This window comes from Phyllostomus hastatus, unplaced genomic scaffold (assembly GCF_019186645.2).
Source record: "Phyllostomus hastatus isolate PE091 unplaced genomic scaffold, TTU_PhHast_1.1 phas_contig_98, whole genome shotgun sequence".
NCBI classification, from domain to species: Eukaryota; Metazoa; Chordata; class Mammalia; order Chiroptera; family Phyllostomidae; genus Phyllostomus; species Phyllostomus hastatus.
The window spans coordinates 392,524-407,878 of NW_025333999.1; the positions used below are offsets into that span (position 1 = coordinate 392,524).

General features: G+C 48.6%; 1 protein-coding gene and 1 pseudogene across 1 annotated transcript; both read left to right on the forward strand.

Moving 5' to 3' along the window:
- Positions 1-4,532: 4,532 nt before the first annotated feature.
- On the forward strand, positions 4,533-6,366 carry LOC123828424 (annotated as a pseudogene).
- A 4,572-nt stretch (positions 6,367-10,938) lies between these two features.
- SHFL (shiftless antiviral inhibitor of ribosomal frameshifting) lies at positions 10,939-15,339 on the forward strand. Its single transcript, XM_045853022.1, has 8 exons — positions 10,939-11,271; positions 11,740-11,863; positions 12,047-12,096; positions 13,481-13,519; positions 13,667-13,816; positions 14,264-14,367; positions 14,465-14,619; positions 15,106-15,339. Exons 1-8 carry the CDS (start codon positions 11,251-11,253, stop codon positions 15,327-15,329), a joined length of 867 nt encoding a protein of 288 aa, XP_045708978.1. The 5' UTR covers positions 10,939-11,250; the 3' UTR covers positions 15,330-15,339.
- The last annotated feature ends 16 nt before the right edge of the window (positions 15,340-15,355 follow it).

Below are 15,355 nucleotides of genomic sequence, written 5' to 3' on the forward strand. Positions count from 1 at the left end.
CAACTGAGGAGCCAAGACGGGGGCAGGAGAAGATGAGTGAGTTTCATCACTGTGGACAGGGGTGGGAGTAGGGCAACCTGACAAGCCAAGGTAGCAGCCCATGTGGGTCCAGGGACACACACCCCAGGAGTGCTGGAGGGACTACAAGACATCCAGGATGGCTTGAACTTGGAGTATGAAAGAGGGAGAGGGAGACAGGAAGGAAGAGAAAGATGGGGCTGGGGAGGCTGCCAGGAAGGCTGACTTCATAAAGAGCTTTGAATAACAAGCCAAAGGGCTTGGTTATTTTCAAGGGCAGTGGGGAGTCCTGGAAGGCTTTTGAGCAACGGAAGAATTGACCATTCCTGTGGTTGAAGGTGCAACTGGTTGAGGGTGGAAACTGAGATGATGGCCAAAAACCTCAGGAAGAAGGTGGAGCTGTGGAGCTCACCCCTCTGTGTTTTGGTTTCCTCATCTCTAACATTACTTCCTTCAGACAGTTGTTAGTGCCTAGCACATAGTAAGTGCTCAATAAATATTCACTAGACATAGTATCAGTGAGCCAGACAAAAGTCCATGAGGAGTGAGTAGAATTGCTAGAATGCACACAACAGTCAGAAGAAAATCAGGTCACAGCAGTCCCTGCTTGAAACCCTCCTAGGCTCCCATTGCTCTCACACTCCAGCCTCAAGGCCCTGAACCATGGCCCTGTCACTTCTCTGACCCCTTGTCCCTCCACTGTTCGCTTCACTCCACTCCAGCCACACTGGCCTCCTCCACGGTCCCCAGAAACTCCAAGCTCTTTCTTGTCTCTAGGCCTTTGCTCAAGCTGTTCCCTCTGCCCACAACACTTTTCCCAACACTGCTTTTGCCTGTCCTTCGATTCTCTGCTCAAAGAGGCCTCCTTTACCCAGCCACCCTGGCTAGATGAAATTGGCCCCTCCCCTGAAGTTATCTCTCCCTGCAGCCTGCTTGTTCCCTTCAGAGTAAATGTCACAGTGTATAACGTAGGTTCTTTCCCTGCACCTTTGCTGTCCTACCCTGGGCTGGGAGCCCCAGGAGAGCAGGGAAGCTGTCTGTCTTAGTGACAGCAGCTCCCTTGGTCCTGGCACACAGTACAGGCTCATTTTTCTGAATGAGTGATTGAATAAATAAAAGATTAAAAGTGAGATTGAGAGAGAAGGAAGAGAGAAGAGGAGAAAGGGAGGGAGAGATAAAAGGAAAGAGAGGAATGGAGGGAAGAAGAAGGGAAGGATGGAGGAAGGAAAGAAGAAAGGGGGAGGGAGGGAGGCTCATGACCTGTTTTTGTACAGCCCTCAAGCCAAGAATGTTTTTTACACTTTCAAAGGGTTAGAAAGAAGGAGGAGTAGAATGTGTAACAAAGACCATGCAACCTGAAAATGTATATTTATTATCTGGGCTTTACAGGAGGGAAATGTGCCTATCTCTGAGTTACTGCATTAGTTATCTATTGCTATCCAACAAATTGCCCTAAAACTTAGAAGTTTAAAGCAATAAATATTTATTATCATTCAGTTTCCTCAGGTTAGGAATCCCCAGGGAGCAGCTTAGCTGCATAATTTGAGCTCAGGGAATCTCTCATGAAGTGACAAGCAAGATGTCAGCTGAGGTTGCTGTCATCTGAAGTCCTGATGGGCTGAAGGAGCCACCTCCACAGTAGCTCACACACATGACTGGCAGGTCGGTCATGGTTGTCAGGGGGAGGACTCAGTTCCTTGCCATGTGTACCTCTCCACAGGTAGCTCGAGCATCATCACAATATGGCAGCTTGCTTTCTCCAGAGCAGGTGATCCGAGAGGAAGAGCAAGGAGGAAGCCAGGATGTCTTTTTACGACCTAGCTTCATATAGGACACAGCGTTATCTCCAAAACACTCTATTGGTCACACGAGCTAGTGTAGGCAGGGACTATGCTGGGCATGACTTCCAGGAGGCAGGGGTCATTGGGGCAATCTTGGAGACTGCCAACCACAGATAATAAGTGACAGAGCTTGGGGTTTGAACCCAAGCAATCTGGCTGCAGAGTCTATGCACTCATTGCCATGTACAGATGTCCCTCCAAGGCAAAAGGTGGGGACATTTTTACTTATTTTTTAATGTGACAATTCAGTTGTGTGTTTTTAAAAATTTTATTTATTGATTTTTAGAGAGAGGGGAGGAGAGGGAGGAAGAGAGGGAGAGAAACATCAATGTGTGGTTGCCTCTCACGTGGCCCCCACTGGGGATCTGGCCTCAACCAAGGCATGTGCCCTCACTGGGAATTGAACCAGCGACCCTTTGGTTTGAAACCCACACTCAGTCCACTGAGCTACACCAACCAGGGCCGGGACACTTTTTAAACAGGCCTTATTGTTATATCAATTTTAGATTTACAGAAAAACTGGGAAAATAGTACAAAGAACTCTCATATACCCCCACGAATTTCCTCTATTATTTTTTCCTTTTTATTTTTTTTTATTTTTTAGTTTCAGTGGGCATACAATATTAGTTTCAAATGTATACCCCAGTGATTAGACATTATATAACTTACTAAGTGATCATCCCAGTAAATCTAATGCCCCTCGACACCATCCATAGTTATAACAATATCACTGACTGTATTCTCTATGCTGCACCTTCCATCCCTGTGACTGTCGTGTAACTGCCAACTGCTACTCCTTATTCCTTTCACCTCTTTCACCTACCGCCCACCCCTACCCACCTGGCAACCACCAAAATGTTCTCTGTATCTATGAGTCTGTTTCTGTTCTGCTTGTTCATTTATTCTTTTTTTAGATTCAGTTGTTGATAGATATGTACTTATTGCCATTTTATTGTTCATGTTTTTAATCTTTTTTTCCTTCTTCTTAAAGAAGACCCTTTAACATTTCCTGTAATACTGGTCTGGTGGGGATGAACTCCTTTAACTTTTTCTTATCTGGAAATCTCTTTGCTTATCCTTTGATTCTAAATAATAGCTTTGCTCAGGACAGTAATCTTAATTTTAGGCCTCACTTTTCCACACTTTGAATATTTCTTGCCAATCCCTCCTGGCCTGCAAAGCTTCTATTGATAAATCAGCTGAAAGTCTTATGGGAGCTCCCTTGTTGGTAGCTAACTTCTTTTTTCTTGCTGCTTTCAAGATTCTCTCTTTGACCCTGACCAGTGTGTCTCCGTTGGTTGGGTGTGGTCCTGCAAAGTGAAAGGTCGCTAGTTCAGTTCTGAGTTGGGGCACATGCCTATGTTGCAGGTTCAGTCCCGGTCAGGGTGCATACAAGAGGAAACCGATCTCTGTGGTTGTGGTTCCCCTATTATTAACACCTCCCATTATTATAATACATTTGTTTTACTTAATAAACCAACACTGATACATTATTATTTCCTGATGTCCACAGTTATCACCTAATGCCTTTTTCCAAGACCTTATCCAGGACACCACATCACCTTTAGCTGCCAGGTCTCCTTAGGCTCCTTGTGGCTGCGACAATTTCTCGGACTTCTTCTTGTTTTGATATCCCTGAGAGTTTTGAGAAATACTGTTCAGGAATATTATAGGATGTCCCTTTACTGGAATGTATCTGATGTTTTCTCATAACTAGACATGTGGGGTCACAGGTTTGGTGGAGGAATGTCACAGAAATAAAGTGCCCCTTCCAACGTATTGTATCAAAGGTATTTATGATCAACATTGTGACAACTGGTGTTGTCATAAACAATCGCCTGACTGAAGTGGCGTTTGTTGGGCTTCTCTGCTGTGAGACCACTGTCCCCACTTCCTTCTCCAAAGTGTGCCCCCTGGAAGGAAGCCCATCTGTGCAGCCCACTCTAAAGGGGTGGGGTGTCTGAACGCACTACTGAAAACTCTCGTGCATGGGGGATTAGTCGCTTCTCCCTCATTTATTATTTTATTCAATTCTTTATTTATTTCAGTAAGGACTCGTGGATATTAACTTGGTTTATAATCCAGTACTACTTGATGCTGTTGCTGAAATCATTCCCTTGTGGGCACTGGGAGCTCTTTCAGCTGGCTCCTAGTGGGTAAATAGAAACTTTCATGTAGATTACTAACTTAGATCTTAATAGTATTGGCAGTTTATACTTCCACTCTGCCATAGATTAAGGTTTTTACTTATTTATTTTTATCTTTTTATTTGAATTGTTGTTCAAGTACACTTTTCTGTCTTTTACTCCCATTCCAGCCCCCTTCCCAGCCCTCCCCACCTCCCTCCCATTCCCAGCCCACTAGTTTTTGTCCATGTGTCCTTTATACTTGGTCCAGGTTTTTGTTTTTTAATGACATGACACTTATTTTGTTCCTTTTATAAGTTCAGGTTAAACATTGCAATAATTTGATGCAGAAAATTCAGTTTCTCAAGTCAAGGAAAAGGGGGTCAGAGAAAAATGGAATAAATATTAACTTATTTAAGAAAAAAAAGATGCCCTGGCTGGTGTGACTCAGTGGATTGAGTGCCAGCCTATGAACTAAAGGGTCACTGGTTCAATTCCCAGTCAGGGCACATGCCTGGGTTGGGGGCCAGGTTCCCAGTAGGGGGTGCTTGAGAGGCAACCACACATTAATATTTCTCTCCCTTTCTTTCTCCCTCCCTTCCCTTCTCTAAAAGTAAATAAATACAATCTTGAAAAAAAGAAATTACTCAATCTCAACAACAGAATGTGGGACTAAAAGGTCTAACATTCCTGTCATCAGAGCCCCAGAAAGACAGGAGAAAAGAGCATAACACAGAAAAAATATTTCAAGAAATAATGGTTGAAAACCCCACAAATGTCAAACAACACAGGCCTATAGATTCAAGAAGTTCAGCAAACCCCAAGCAGAATAGACTCAAAGAAACTCATGCCTGAACCCATCCTAATCAAAAGTTTTTCTGCTGGCTCCCCCTGACAGCAGCTTGGGCTGCACCATGCTCCCTCCAAGCTGTGGACTTCCGCCACCGTTGTCTCCTTCCAGCCACCATCATGATCATCTACCAAGACCTCATCAGCCACGATATGTTCTCCGTCTATAAGGTCCAGGAGATTGAAGATGGACTGTGCCTGGAGGTGGAACAGAGGGTAACACTGATGACTCACTCATTGGTGGAAATGCCTCCACACCCAGGGCAAAGGTACCAAATGTGCAGTAATCACTTATGTTGATATTGTCATGAAACATCATTGGGAAGAAAATATCTTCACAAAAGAAGCCTGCAGGAAGTACATTAAAGATGACATGAAATCAATCCCAGGAAAACTTGAAGAACTGAAACCAGAAAGAGTAAAGCCTTTTATGACAGGGGCTGCAGAACAAATCCAGCACATCCTTGCTACTTTCAAAAACTACCTGTTCTTTATTGGCGAAAACATAAATCCAGATGGCGTGGTTGCTCTGCTGGGCTACCATGAGGATGGTGTGACCCCATGTATGATTTCCCTTAAGGTTGGTTTAGAAGTGGAAAAACATTAAGAAATTTGACAATTTGGATCGGTCACCTGTCATCATAACTGGCTGCTGCTTTTCATCTGCACACCAGGACTAGGACAAATGGGACGGATGGTATCTTAAGCCTTTCATTTATTTTGACCTTGATTTATTTGGGATGGAGGCATTGTTTTTAAGAAAAACATGTTGTCGAGGTTGTCTAACAATAAAATGCATTTAAACTCAATTGCTGAAAACTAAAGACGAAGAAAAACTGCTGAAATCAGCCAAGGAGGGACCAGCCATTGCACACAAAGAATGATCGCAGTGACGGCAGATTTCTTATTGGAAAGCATGCAGGATGGAAGGCAGTGGGACAATATTTTTCAAGTTCTGAAAGAAAAGAACTGTCAACCTAAAATTCTATATGCACTGAAAATACCCTTCAGGAATGAAGGTTAAATAAGGACATTATCAAAAAATAACCAAGAAAATTTGTTGCTAGCAAACCTGCTCTTAAAAAAATGATTATAGGAAGTTCTTCAAATGGAAGGAAAATAATACCGGAAAGAAAGTTAAAACTTCAGGAACAAAGACCAAGAGAAATGATAAATTTTTGGTTGATATAATAGACTCTCTCTCTCCCCTTAAGTTCTTTAAAATATCTGATAGCTGAGACCCAAAATTAAAACAATGACTGACGACATTTTCAATGTATGTGAATGTTACACATGTGACAACTCCAACATAAAAACGGGAGGGAAGGAACTAAATAGTGGCTTTGCATTCCATTCAAAGTGGTAAAATATTAATTCTAAGTAGACCAGGAAAACTCCAGTATGTATATTGTGATCCCTAGAGCTACCATTAAAGAGAGAGATCATAGCCCTGGCTGGTGTGGCTCAGCTGACTGGGTGCTGGCCTGTGAACTGAAAGGTTGCTGGTTTGATTCCAGGACTGGGCACATGCCTGGGTTGCTGGCCAGGTCCCTGATTGGGAGTGTGTGAAAGGTAACCAATCTATGTTTCTCTTGCACATCAATGTTTCCCCCTCTCCTTCTCCCTCCCATCCACTCTCTCTAAAATAAATAAAGAAAATCTTTAAAATAAAATTTCAGCTTGAAGGAACATTGCCATCAGCTGGCCTGAGTTCAAGTTCTGACTATGCCACTTACAAGCTGCCTGTCCTGCATGGTTTGCTTAAGCACTCTGAAATTCAGGTGCTTCATTTGCAAAAGGAAGAGTGGCACTGAGGAAGAATGCTTAAGAATGACTTGATAGGCTGGAGCCCAGAGGACACCCCACAGAGTGCCTGGCACCCAGCAAGGCCTGGATACATTCAGAGTATTTTTGCTACTGTGATTTCTCCACTCACCGGATCCATTTGAGCAGAGCCCCAAACAAGTTAGTCAACTTCTGCATGTAATGCATTCCTGGAAATGTGTTCAAAGCTGATTTCGCAAAATGCAAACAACAGATTTCCATGTTGTGAAGGACTTCTATTTACTGAGGACTACACAAATTATAAAATCCCAAATTCCTTCTCACCCGTTAAGTGTCATTGCCAAAGATATATTTCCAGGGTTTCACACATGTTGTTTTAAAAAATAACTGGATTGCCCTGACTGGGTGGCTCAGCTGATTATACACCAAAAGGCCTGATTCCTGGTCTGGGCACATGCCTGGGTTGTGGATTCAATCCCCAGTCAGGGTGCATATGGGAGGCAACCAATTCATATTTCTCTCTCACATCCATCTGTCTCTCTCTCCTTCTCTCTCTCTCTCTCTCCCCCCCCCTCTCTCTCTCTCTCTCTCTCTCTTTCTCTCCCTACCTCTCTCTCTAAAGTCAATTTTAAAAGATTGAATTTATCTTACTGTGTATATTTTGGTTCTAATTACAAAAGTGATGGAAGTTTGTTGCCAAAAATAATTCAGTTGCTGAGAAATATGCAATGTGGAAAGTAAAGGTGCTATGGAGATCCTCACACAGAAATGCCCACAGGTGGTTTTGTGTGCCCGGGGAGGGACCATGCCCCCAGCGTCAGCAAGGTCCTAGATGCCAAAGCATCAAAATACAGGAAATGAAAGAAATGGTTCATTCGGCATGCTTAATACTTTAGTAGGCCTTTCCAAGTTGCCCTCTCCAAAGGTTCTAACAAGGGACTCCCTCTCCAACAGTTTTGAGATTTCCCTACTTCCAGTTCTGGGCATTCCCAAATGTCTTCATTTGGTTAAACTGAGGGGAAATTTGACTAGGTTGCAAAAAGCATACACATGCTTCAACTGTGTCCACTTCCTCTATCATTAAACATATGGTCACCACCTTAAACCTCAAAGGGCCCAGCTAAAGGTCAAGATTTGTGGCTTTTGGCCCAATCTTCACTTGCCTCCACTATCCCCTCTTCTCACTAAGCCCCAGCTGCACTGACCTTCCACCTCCTGCAATGGACCAAGCCCTTTCCCACACCAGGACCTTTGCACATACTGCTCCCTCTGCCCTGAACCTCTTCACTTAGATAACTCCTATTCACCCAATGAGCAGATTCTTGCATTCAGAAAAACAAAACAACCAAAAAAACACTGTTTTCCCATTTATAATACTACTACCCACTTCATAGGGTTGCTATGAGGATCGAGTATATTTTAAAACACTTAGCACAGTGTTTCAGATAGTGTTAGGATTCAGCTCAAGAGGCACCTTCCCAATGAAGTCCGCCCTGGCCACCCTAACCAGGTCCCGTTCCCATGTGTTATCCTTTCTCATGGTTCTCTCCATCGGGGAGGCGGTGGGAAGCGGAATACACCATAAGTATAATTAAATAATTACTTGCAATATCATCTGCTTCATGTTTCTCTTTCCGTTAAGACTCTGACTCTGGAAGGGCAGAGATGCTGCCCAGCACCACACCTGCGCCATCAGAAGTACCTGATACGTACACGTCTGTCAAATTAATGAATGGATCCAATGAGCTCCAATTTGACTCAATCACATTATCAGCACATCCATTTTCTCCCTTTCCACACCTTTTTATAAAGACAAAGGATAAAATGCAGTAATGCTCACACCACTGCACAGCCAGCCACATCTAGCCCTCCCCCCACCAAAAAAAAAAAAATCTCAAACAGAACTGTTGGTGGGTAGGCAGCGCCCCCATGTGATCGCTGAGAATGTTTGCTTTTCTGTTAATGTACAATGCTGACATTCAATACTCGGGTTAAATATTCTGTTTGTCCTTCCAAATCAATTCTCCCCCTTCTCCCCTCAACTCTGTGCCCTGACAGGTTGACCGCATGACCAGATCCCGGCTCTCCTTGCCTTCTGGTGCAGCCACTGAGAGGCTCCAGCAGAAGATGGGAGTGTGGGAGGAGAGAGGCAGGGTTTTTATTCTCCGGTGCTTGGTCATAGGCTGGATCCAGTGACTCAGTTTTAAAGTTCAGAAGGAGGCAGAAGTGATACAATGTGACTTCTCAGGGTAGGTCTTGAAAAGATACAACTTCCACCCAGGTTTCCTTCTCTGGAATCACTTGCTCTGGGGAAGCCTGCTGCCAAGATGGGAGTGTACTCAAGGCATCTCAAGGAGGGATAAATTGAGGCATTCCACCACCCAGCACCCACCTGCCAGCCATGTGAGTGAGCCACCCAGGAAGCAGATCACCTGGTCCCAATCAGACCCTCAGGTGACTGCAGCCCCCACAGACATCTCGACAGCAACCCCTTGAGACCCTGAGCCAGAAAAGCCTAGCAAAGCCGCTCCTGGATTCCTGACCCACAAAAACTATATGAAATAATAAGTTTGGGGATAACTTGTTATGCAGTAATAGAGCACTACTACGACTGCTGACAACAGTCCCATGCTCCCACCTCGGGGGCCCTTGGCACTTGCTGTTGGCTCTGTCTGGGACTCTCTTCACCCACCTCCTTCAGGTCTGCCCTCAGAGGTCACTTCATGTCGCCTCCTCTGACGCCCCCTTTTCCATCTCCCTCAGTTCATGTTTCTTCTAGCACTTATGTCCTGTGTGTGTGTGTGTGTGTGTGTGTGTGTGTGTGTGTGCGTGTGTATAAAATTTCTTGTGTTTCCCCTACTAGAATACCAGCCCTCAGAGGGCAGAGTTCCTAGTTTTGTTTGATGCTCTATCCCCAGTACCTGGAACAGTGCCTGGCACAGAGTGAGCACTCAGTATGGTGGCCACTACTAGCAGCATCTAGTGGCCCTGCTCCTTGTAGTAGCTGGAACAGTCTCCCACTTGTCTCCAGCCAATTCGGTGCCCACCCTGGCCAAGGGATGGGACATAGCTGTGACCTCCCCTTCCATTGGGTAAGGAGCATTTGGCAACTATAAAGGGAAAGCCCCTCCACATCTCCCCACTTCCCTCGAGACAAAATCCCAGGCCCTGTGTGCAGACTCCAGGCCCCCATCCCTGCCTCAAAGAGCCACAAACTGTTTGCATTCACTGATGGAGTCGTCTCCACACACACAAAGCTTTGGGAGTCAAATAAAAAACATTAGAACACCTATTTTTTTAATCTTCATTTTTTGTTTGCTAAAGAATATACTTATGTAATAAATATATTATTATAAAATAATCTACAGAATCTATTGGTATAACTGTATTTGTATGTCATTTATAAAGGAATATCCATCTGGGGTGTAGCTTCAACATTTTTCTGATAGGGGTGCACAATTGGAAAAAAATGGAGTCATTTGTTCTAATGTAATTTTGCTTCCCCCCAGAGGACATCTGGCGATGTCCGGAAACGCTTCCAGTTGTCAGCCACTGGGGGAAGGGTGCCACTGGCATCTAGGGTGGGGACTGCAAGGATGTTGCTCAGCGTCCTACAGCACACAGCACAAAGAACTCTCCAACCCAAAATGTCGGCAGTGAGGAGGTTGAGAAGCCCTAGCCCGAAGCACCAGACTCTCTCTTGATTCGGGAGTCTTTGCACCAGCTGCTTCCCCCTCCCCACTCTATCATTAGCCTAGCTAAAACCTCAAACTTCAAGCCTTCCCCTCCTCCAAGAAACCATCCCTGTTGCCTATGGGCTGGGTCAGAGCCCCTTGTAAGGACCCCTCCAGCCCCCAGTGCTGACTGGGTTAGAATCTTGCTGTGTTTTTACAAACACCTCCCGCAAGCCCCGATGCCGGTCTCTTCGGACTAACAGCGCTGGGTGGCCCAGTGACTAGTTCGCCTCCTAGTTTGCATGCCAGGCGGTACTAAACGTCCTCCCCGGGGTCTCGAATTCTGGCAAATACCCAAGTACACAAGCACACAAAACCCACACACACCTAGAGTGTAGTCACTCTTATCATCCCCATTTTACAGAGGGGTACACTGAGGTTCAGAGAAGGAATCGGGCCAGATAGAAGACTCAGAAAGAGGTAAGGGTCCTTGCTCCTAATTAGCGCGTGATTCCTGGGGGAGGGGAGAACGCGAGGAACTAGGGGAACGCTAGCTTCGGGGGAGCAGCAGCGCGGAGACTCGCAGCGGCCTTTCCATGCAGCCCCGCCCCCACGAGGACGTGAAGACGCGGACCCCGCGCAGCGTGGGGACATGTGACCGACTGCAGAGGCCGCACCGCCTCCCCCACCCAAGGTCTGCGCGCTACGCTGCAGGGTGCAGACCCCACGAGCCCTCCTGGGTTTGGGGCGCTAGAGCAGAGGCGGAGCCGGGGCGGAGCCGGCGCACAGCCCCCAACCCATCCATCGAAAGCGAAAGAAGGGGCCAGGAAGGAAAGGCGGAGCTGGCCCGAGCCCCGCCCCCTGCCCTGCGTGCTGCTGGACCGCCGGGCGCGCCCAAGTACGGGGGGCGCAGAGCGCGCAGTGCGGACCCTCGCGGGTACCTGCGCGGCCGCCACCATGTCTCAAGAAGGTGTGGAGGTAGGAGATGACTACGACTGGGCCGGGAGCCCGCGAGAGATGCCAGGGAGGGGCAGGGGCCGCGAAGGGGGCTTCACAGCTCCTGGGTACTCCATCCGAAGCTCAGACCTTTCCCTAGCTGGCGCTTGTCCCCCTTCAAGAAGGAGAGTGACTGCCACCTCCCCCTGAGCGAAATGCGGCCTCCTCGACGAAAAGCGGGGGCTGCAGTGTCAAGGGTCAGAGGCCAGGGGTTACCTGGCCGGCCTCCTCCCGAGCCTGGGACGTTCGTCCCAGTCCACACCCTCCCCCAAAGCCCGGTGGGGACTTTGGCTTTTTCCAGGAAATGCCTTGGAGGGATGGAGGTAGGAGGTGCTGAGGCCAAAACCAAGGGTCAAGTTCGGGCAGAGAGGAGAAAGACTAGAGATGGGGGAGGGGCGATCGTTCTTCTCCTTACACCTTCGGAGCCCACCTGACTCCTCCATCCCCCAGCTGGAGAAGAGTGTCAGGCGCCTCCGGGAGAAGTTTCATGGGAAGGTTTCCTCCAAGAAGGCGGGGACTCTGATGAGGAAATTTGGCAGCGACCACACCGGAGTGGGCCGCTCCATCGTGTATGGTGAGCGGACAGGCGGGCTGGGGTCCTGGTTCTGGTGGGAGTTCCGCGCGAGGGGAGCGTGGTCGGTGAGGAAGGTAGAGAGAGGCGTTGAGATCCTCTCTTGGTCCGTACTGGGGCTCTGGGAACCTGAAATTCCCACAAGATCCTTCAAGGGCCCTTCACTTACACTTATCTCCCCACCAGGAGTAAAGCAGAAAGACGGACAGGAACTGAGTAATGACCTGGATGCCCAGGTAAACTGCCCCCTCTTCTCAAAGGACAAGGTAACTGGGGAGGGAGAACAGTGGGAACCCAGCCCATCCATCCATAATGAGCCCCCTCAGTGCACCTGCCAGATCACAACGCATGGTCCAGCCACATTTACTTCTTCACTTCTCAGCTAGGGAGCTTGCAATCAGTATGTGTTCATTACTTGCTGATGGTATTAAATGGGGGAGAGAGACATGAAACTAACGAGCGACACCAGCCAGGATTAATGTCATCACAGAGGAGTCCTAGAGGTCAGAGAAAGCTTCCTAGAGGATGTGTTGCCAACTCGCTGGAGAAGAGTGATCCCTGGGAATGGAGGGGTCAGAAAGGGTCTTCTAGAAGAGAGAATGGTGTGAGCAAAGGCACACAGTCTGGGATGAGCAGGAGATGAGGAAGAGAGGGGGGCAGGGAAGCTCAAGTGCTAAATGGATGGATGGATGGATGGATGGATGAAAGGCTTGAGACACAGGAACATCACGGCCACATTGCCCTCTGCAAGGCTTTGGTGGCTGATGCACTGTGGATTTTGCCTTCTTGAAAGGCCCAGCATTGAGTTGTTAAAGAGTATAATAAAATATGTATTGCATTCTTTACATTTATACATTTACATTTATACCTGTAAGGAGTATTGTAAAATAATAGCAAAGAGGAGCATTGATGGAGCACTTCCCTTGCAGCAGGACTCCAGGAATTTTACCTGTGACTCATTTCATTGCCACAGTGGCCCCATGAAACAGGTCCTATTATTTATCACCTCATTTGACAGATGAGGAAACTGAGACACAGAGCGAGGAAGTCACTGGCCAGGATTATGCAGCATGCGGGAGGCCACTGGAACTTGAACCCCAGCCACACAGAGCCAGAGCCTAGACTCTTAGATGCCCCTCATTAGGAACCCAGGGTCGGGGGGTGGCTTGGCCACATTCCTACAGCTGAACATAATGGGCAGGGGGCGAAGAGGGAGGGATCGAACTTGCTTCTATCTGAACCCAGAGCTGGAACATGTAACTTAAAGCAGCATGATCTCAAAGAGGCAACGTCTCAATGCTGACAAGCATATGACATTCGCAAGCAGGATGGGAGTATGAGGTCCAGACCTGCCTCACCACACTCACTGAGGGTGATCTCAGGCAAGCCCTCCACCAGCTCTGGGCCTCAGTTTCCCCATCTCAGCAATGGGGATAACAAGTGAGCCCACCTCTCAGAACTGCTATAAGGGTAACTGAGTAAGCGAGTACCACTTAATCAGCTCTCTGTGAGTTGGGAACACTCTACTCCTATATGGGGCCAAGATCCCTCCCCCAACAAATAAGGTGAAAAGAGGCCTGAGCTGAATCCTCAGCCTCTGCCCCTCATGTCTCCACCCAGGACCCACCAGAGGACATGAAGCAGGACCAGGACATCCAGGTGAGTCCAAGACATGGGCTTGGGGAGGTGGACCAGGGAAGCCACCCATGGGGGAGAGGTATGCCTGTCGGAGAGTAGCACTGACATGTGTTCATTTTGGGGGTGGGGGGTGACCACACTGTAATGCCCACCCGCCCAATTCCATAGGCAGTGGCGACCTCCCTCCTGCCACTGACGGAAGCCAACCTGCGCATGTTCCAACGTGCCCAGGAAGACCTCATCCCTGCCGTGGACCGGCAGTTTGCCTGCTCCTCCTGTGACCATGTCTGGTGGCGCCGCGTGCCTCAGAGGAAGGAGGTGATAACTCAACCCCTGACCTCGATTCTGCTGACTGCCCTAAACTCCACTCCCAACCCCCCACCCTCAGTGTCTGAAGCTCTGATTTAAGAACATCATTCCTCTGGGAGCTCAACCTCGGTCTCAGACCCCAACTCCCACCCTGAGCTGGACATCTGATCTTTAACTTGAGGAGCTCAACCCTTACCCCAGAGCTTGACTTCTGACTCCACAGTTTGACAGCTACCTCAGAAATCAAACCTGACCGTGAAACCACAACCCCAAATCTGACTTCTGGACCCACTGACCATTGGGCTTGTGGTACATGCTTAAGAACCAGCTCTTGCAGCCTGGGAGGGACCGTGGATTTGTAGTGTTGACCAATTTCCATGGTGTAAATATTCCCAATAATCAAGCTACCAGAGCTCCCCTTTGACAGGGAGCCTGTTCCCTTTTCCACACCCCCAGGTGTCCCGGTGTAGGAAATGCAGGAAGCGCTATGAGCCAGTGCCATGTGACAAGATGTGGGGCGTGGCTGAGTTCCACTGTCCAAAGTGCCGGCACAACTTTCGGTGAGGCACCCCTTAGCCCTGCCCTCCCTGCTCTGGCCCCAGCCCAGCCTAAGCCTCACCCTCACCCTTGGACCCTCACGGCCCTGCCTGCCCCCAGGGGCTGGGCACAGATGGGATCCCCATCCCCTTGCTATGGATGTGGCTTTCCCGTGTATCCGACACGGATCCTTCCTCCGCGCTGGGACCGGGACACGGGGCACCGCAGCACCCACACCCACTCCTGCTCAGCTGCCGACTGCTACAACCGGCGAGGTAAGGGCCTGGAGTGTGCCCCCACTCTGGGCAGTCTATTTGGCCTTGATCTAGCAACCTCTGGGGTCTTAAGTACCAAGGTCTCAGTCCCTGTGGCCACTTCCCATGGCATTGGCCCCTCCTTCCATGTCTTCTGTGCCCCACCCCAGTCTCTGTGGCCTTCAGCACTACCTCCCACAGCATCAGCCACCTTCCATCGTCTTGCCCATGAGGCTCTGTAATTTTCCTCCAGTGGCCCATGGCCTCTGCCTCTGTGGTCTCTGTATTCTTGGTTCCTGTTTTGTCTCCTGGAGTCTCAGGTGATGCCCATGTCCCTGGGTCTCCTGTGCCTTTGACACCTATGACTTTCAACTCTGAACTTCCTATAACTCTGAGCCTGTGGCCTCAGCCTCTCCCCTTCCCAGATCCCCCATGGCCTCAGACCCCTTGCCCCCAAAGTCTCATGTGACCTCAAGCCCATGGACCTCAGAACCCCTCCCTTCCCAGAGCCCCACGTGCCTGGGACATCCTGTGCACACCCCAAGAGCCGGAAGCAAAACCACCTGCCCAAAGTCCTGCACCCCAGCAACCCCCACATCAGCAGTGGCTCCACTGTGGCCACCTGCCTGAGCCAGGGGGGCCTCCTAGAACACCTGGACAACCTCATCCTGGAGGACCTGAGGGAAGAAGAAGAAGAGGAGGAGGAGGAGGAGGGCGGGCACGGGGAGTGACCCCTGCCAGGTGCAGATGCAAACCA

What these genes read in the sequence shown, in the direction of transcription:
- SHFL (XM_045853022.1), top strand. Translation starts at nt 11,251, where the DNA reads ATGTCTCAAGAAGGTGTGGAG. An exon ending in AGCAGGACCAGGACATCCAG is followed by an intron (nt 13,520 to 13,666) that starts GTGAGTCCAAGA and finishes CCAATTCCATAG; the next exon opens with GCAGTGGCGACCTCCCTCCT. An exon ending in AAGTGCCGGCACAACTTTCG is followed by an intron (nt 14,368 to 14,464) that starts GTGAGGCACCCC and finishes GCCTGCCCCCAG; the next exon opens with GGGCTGGGCACAGATGGGAT.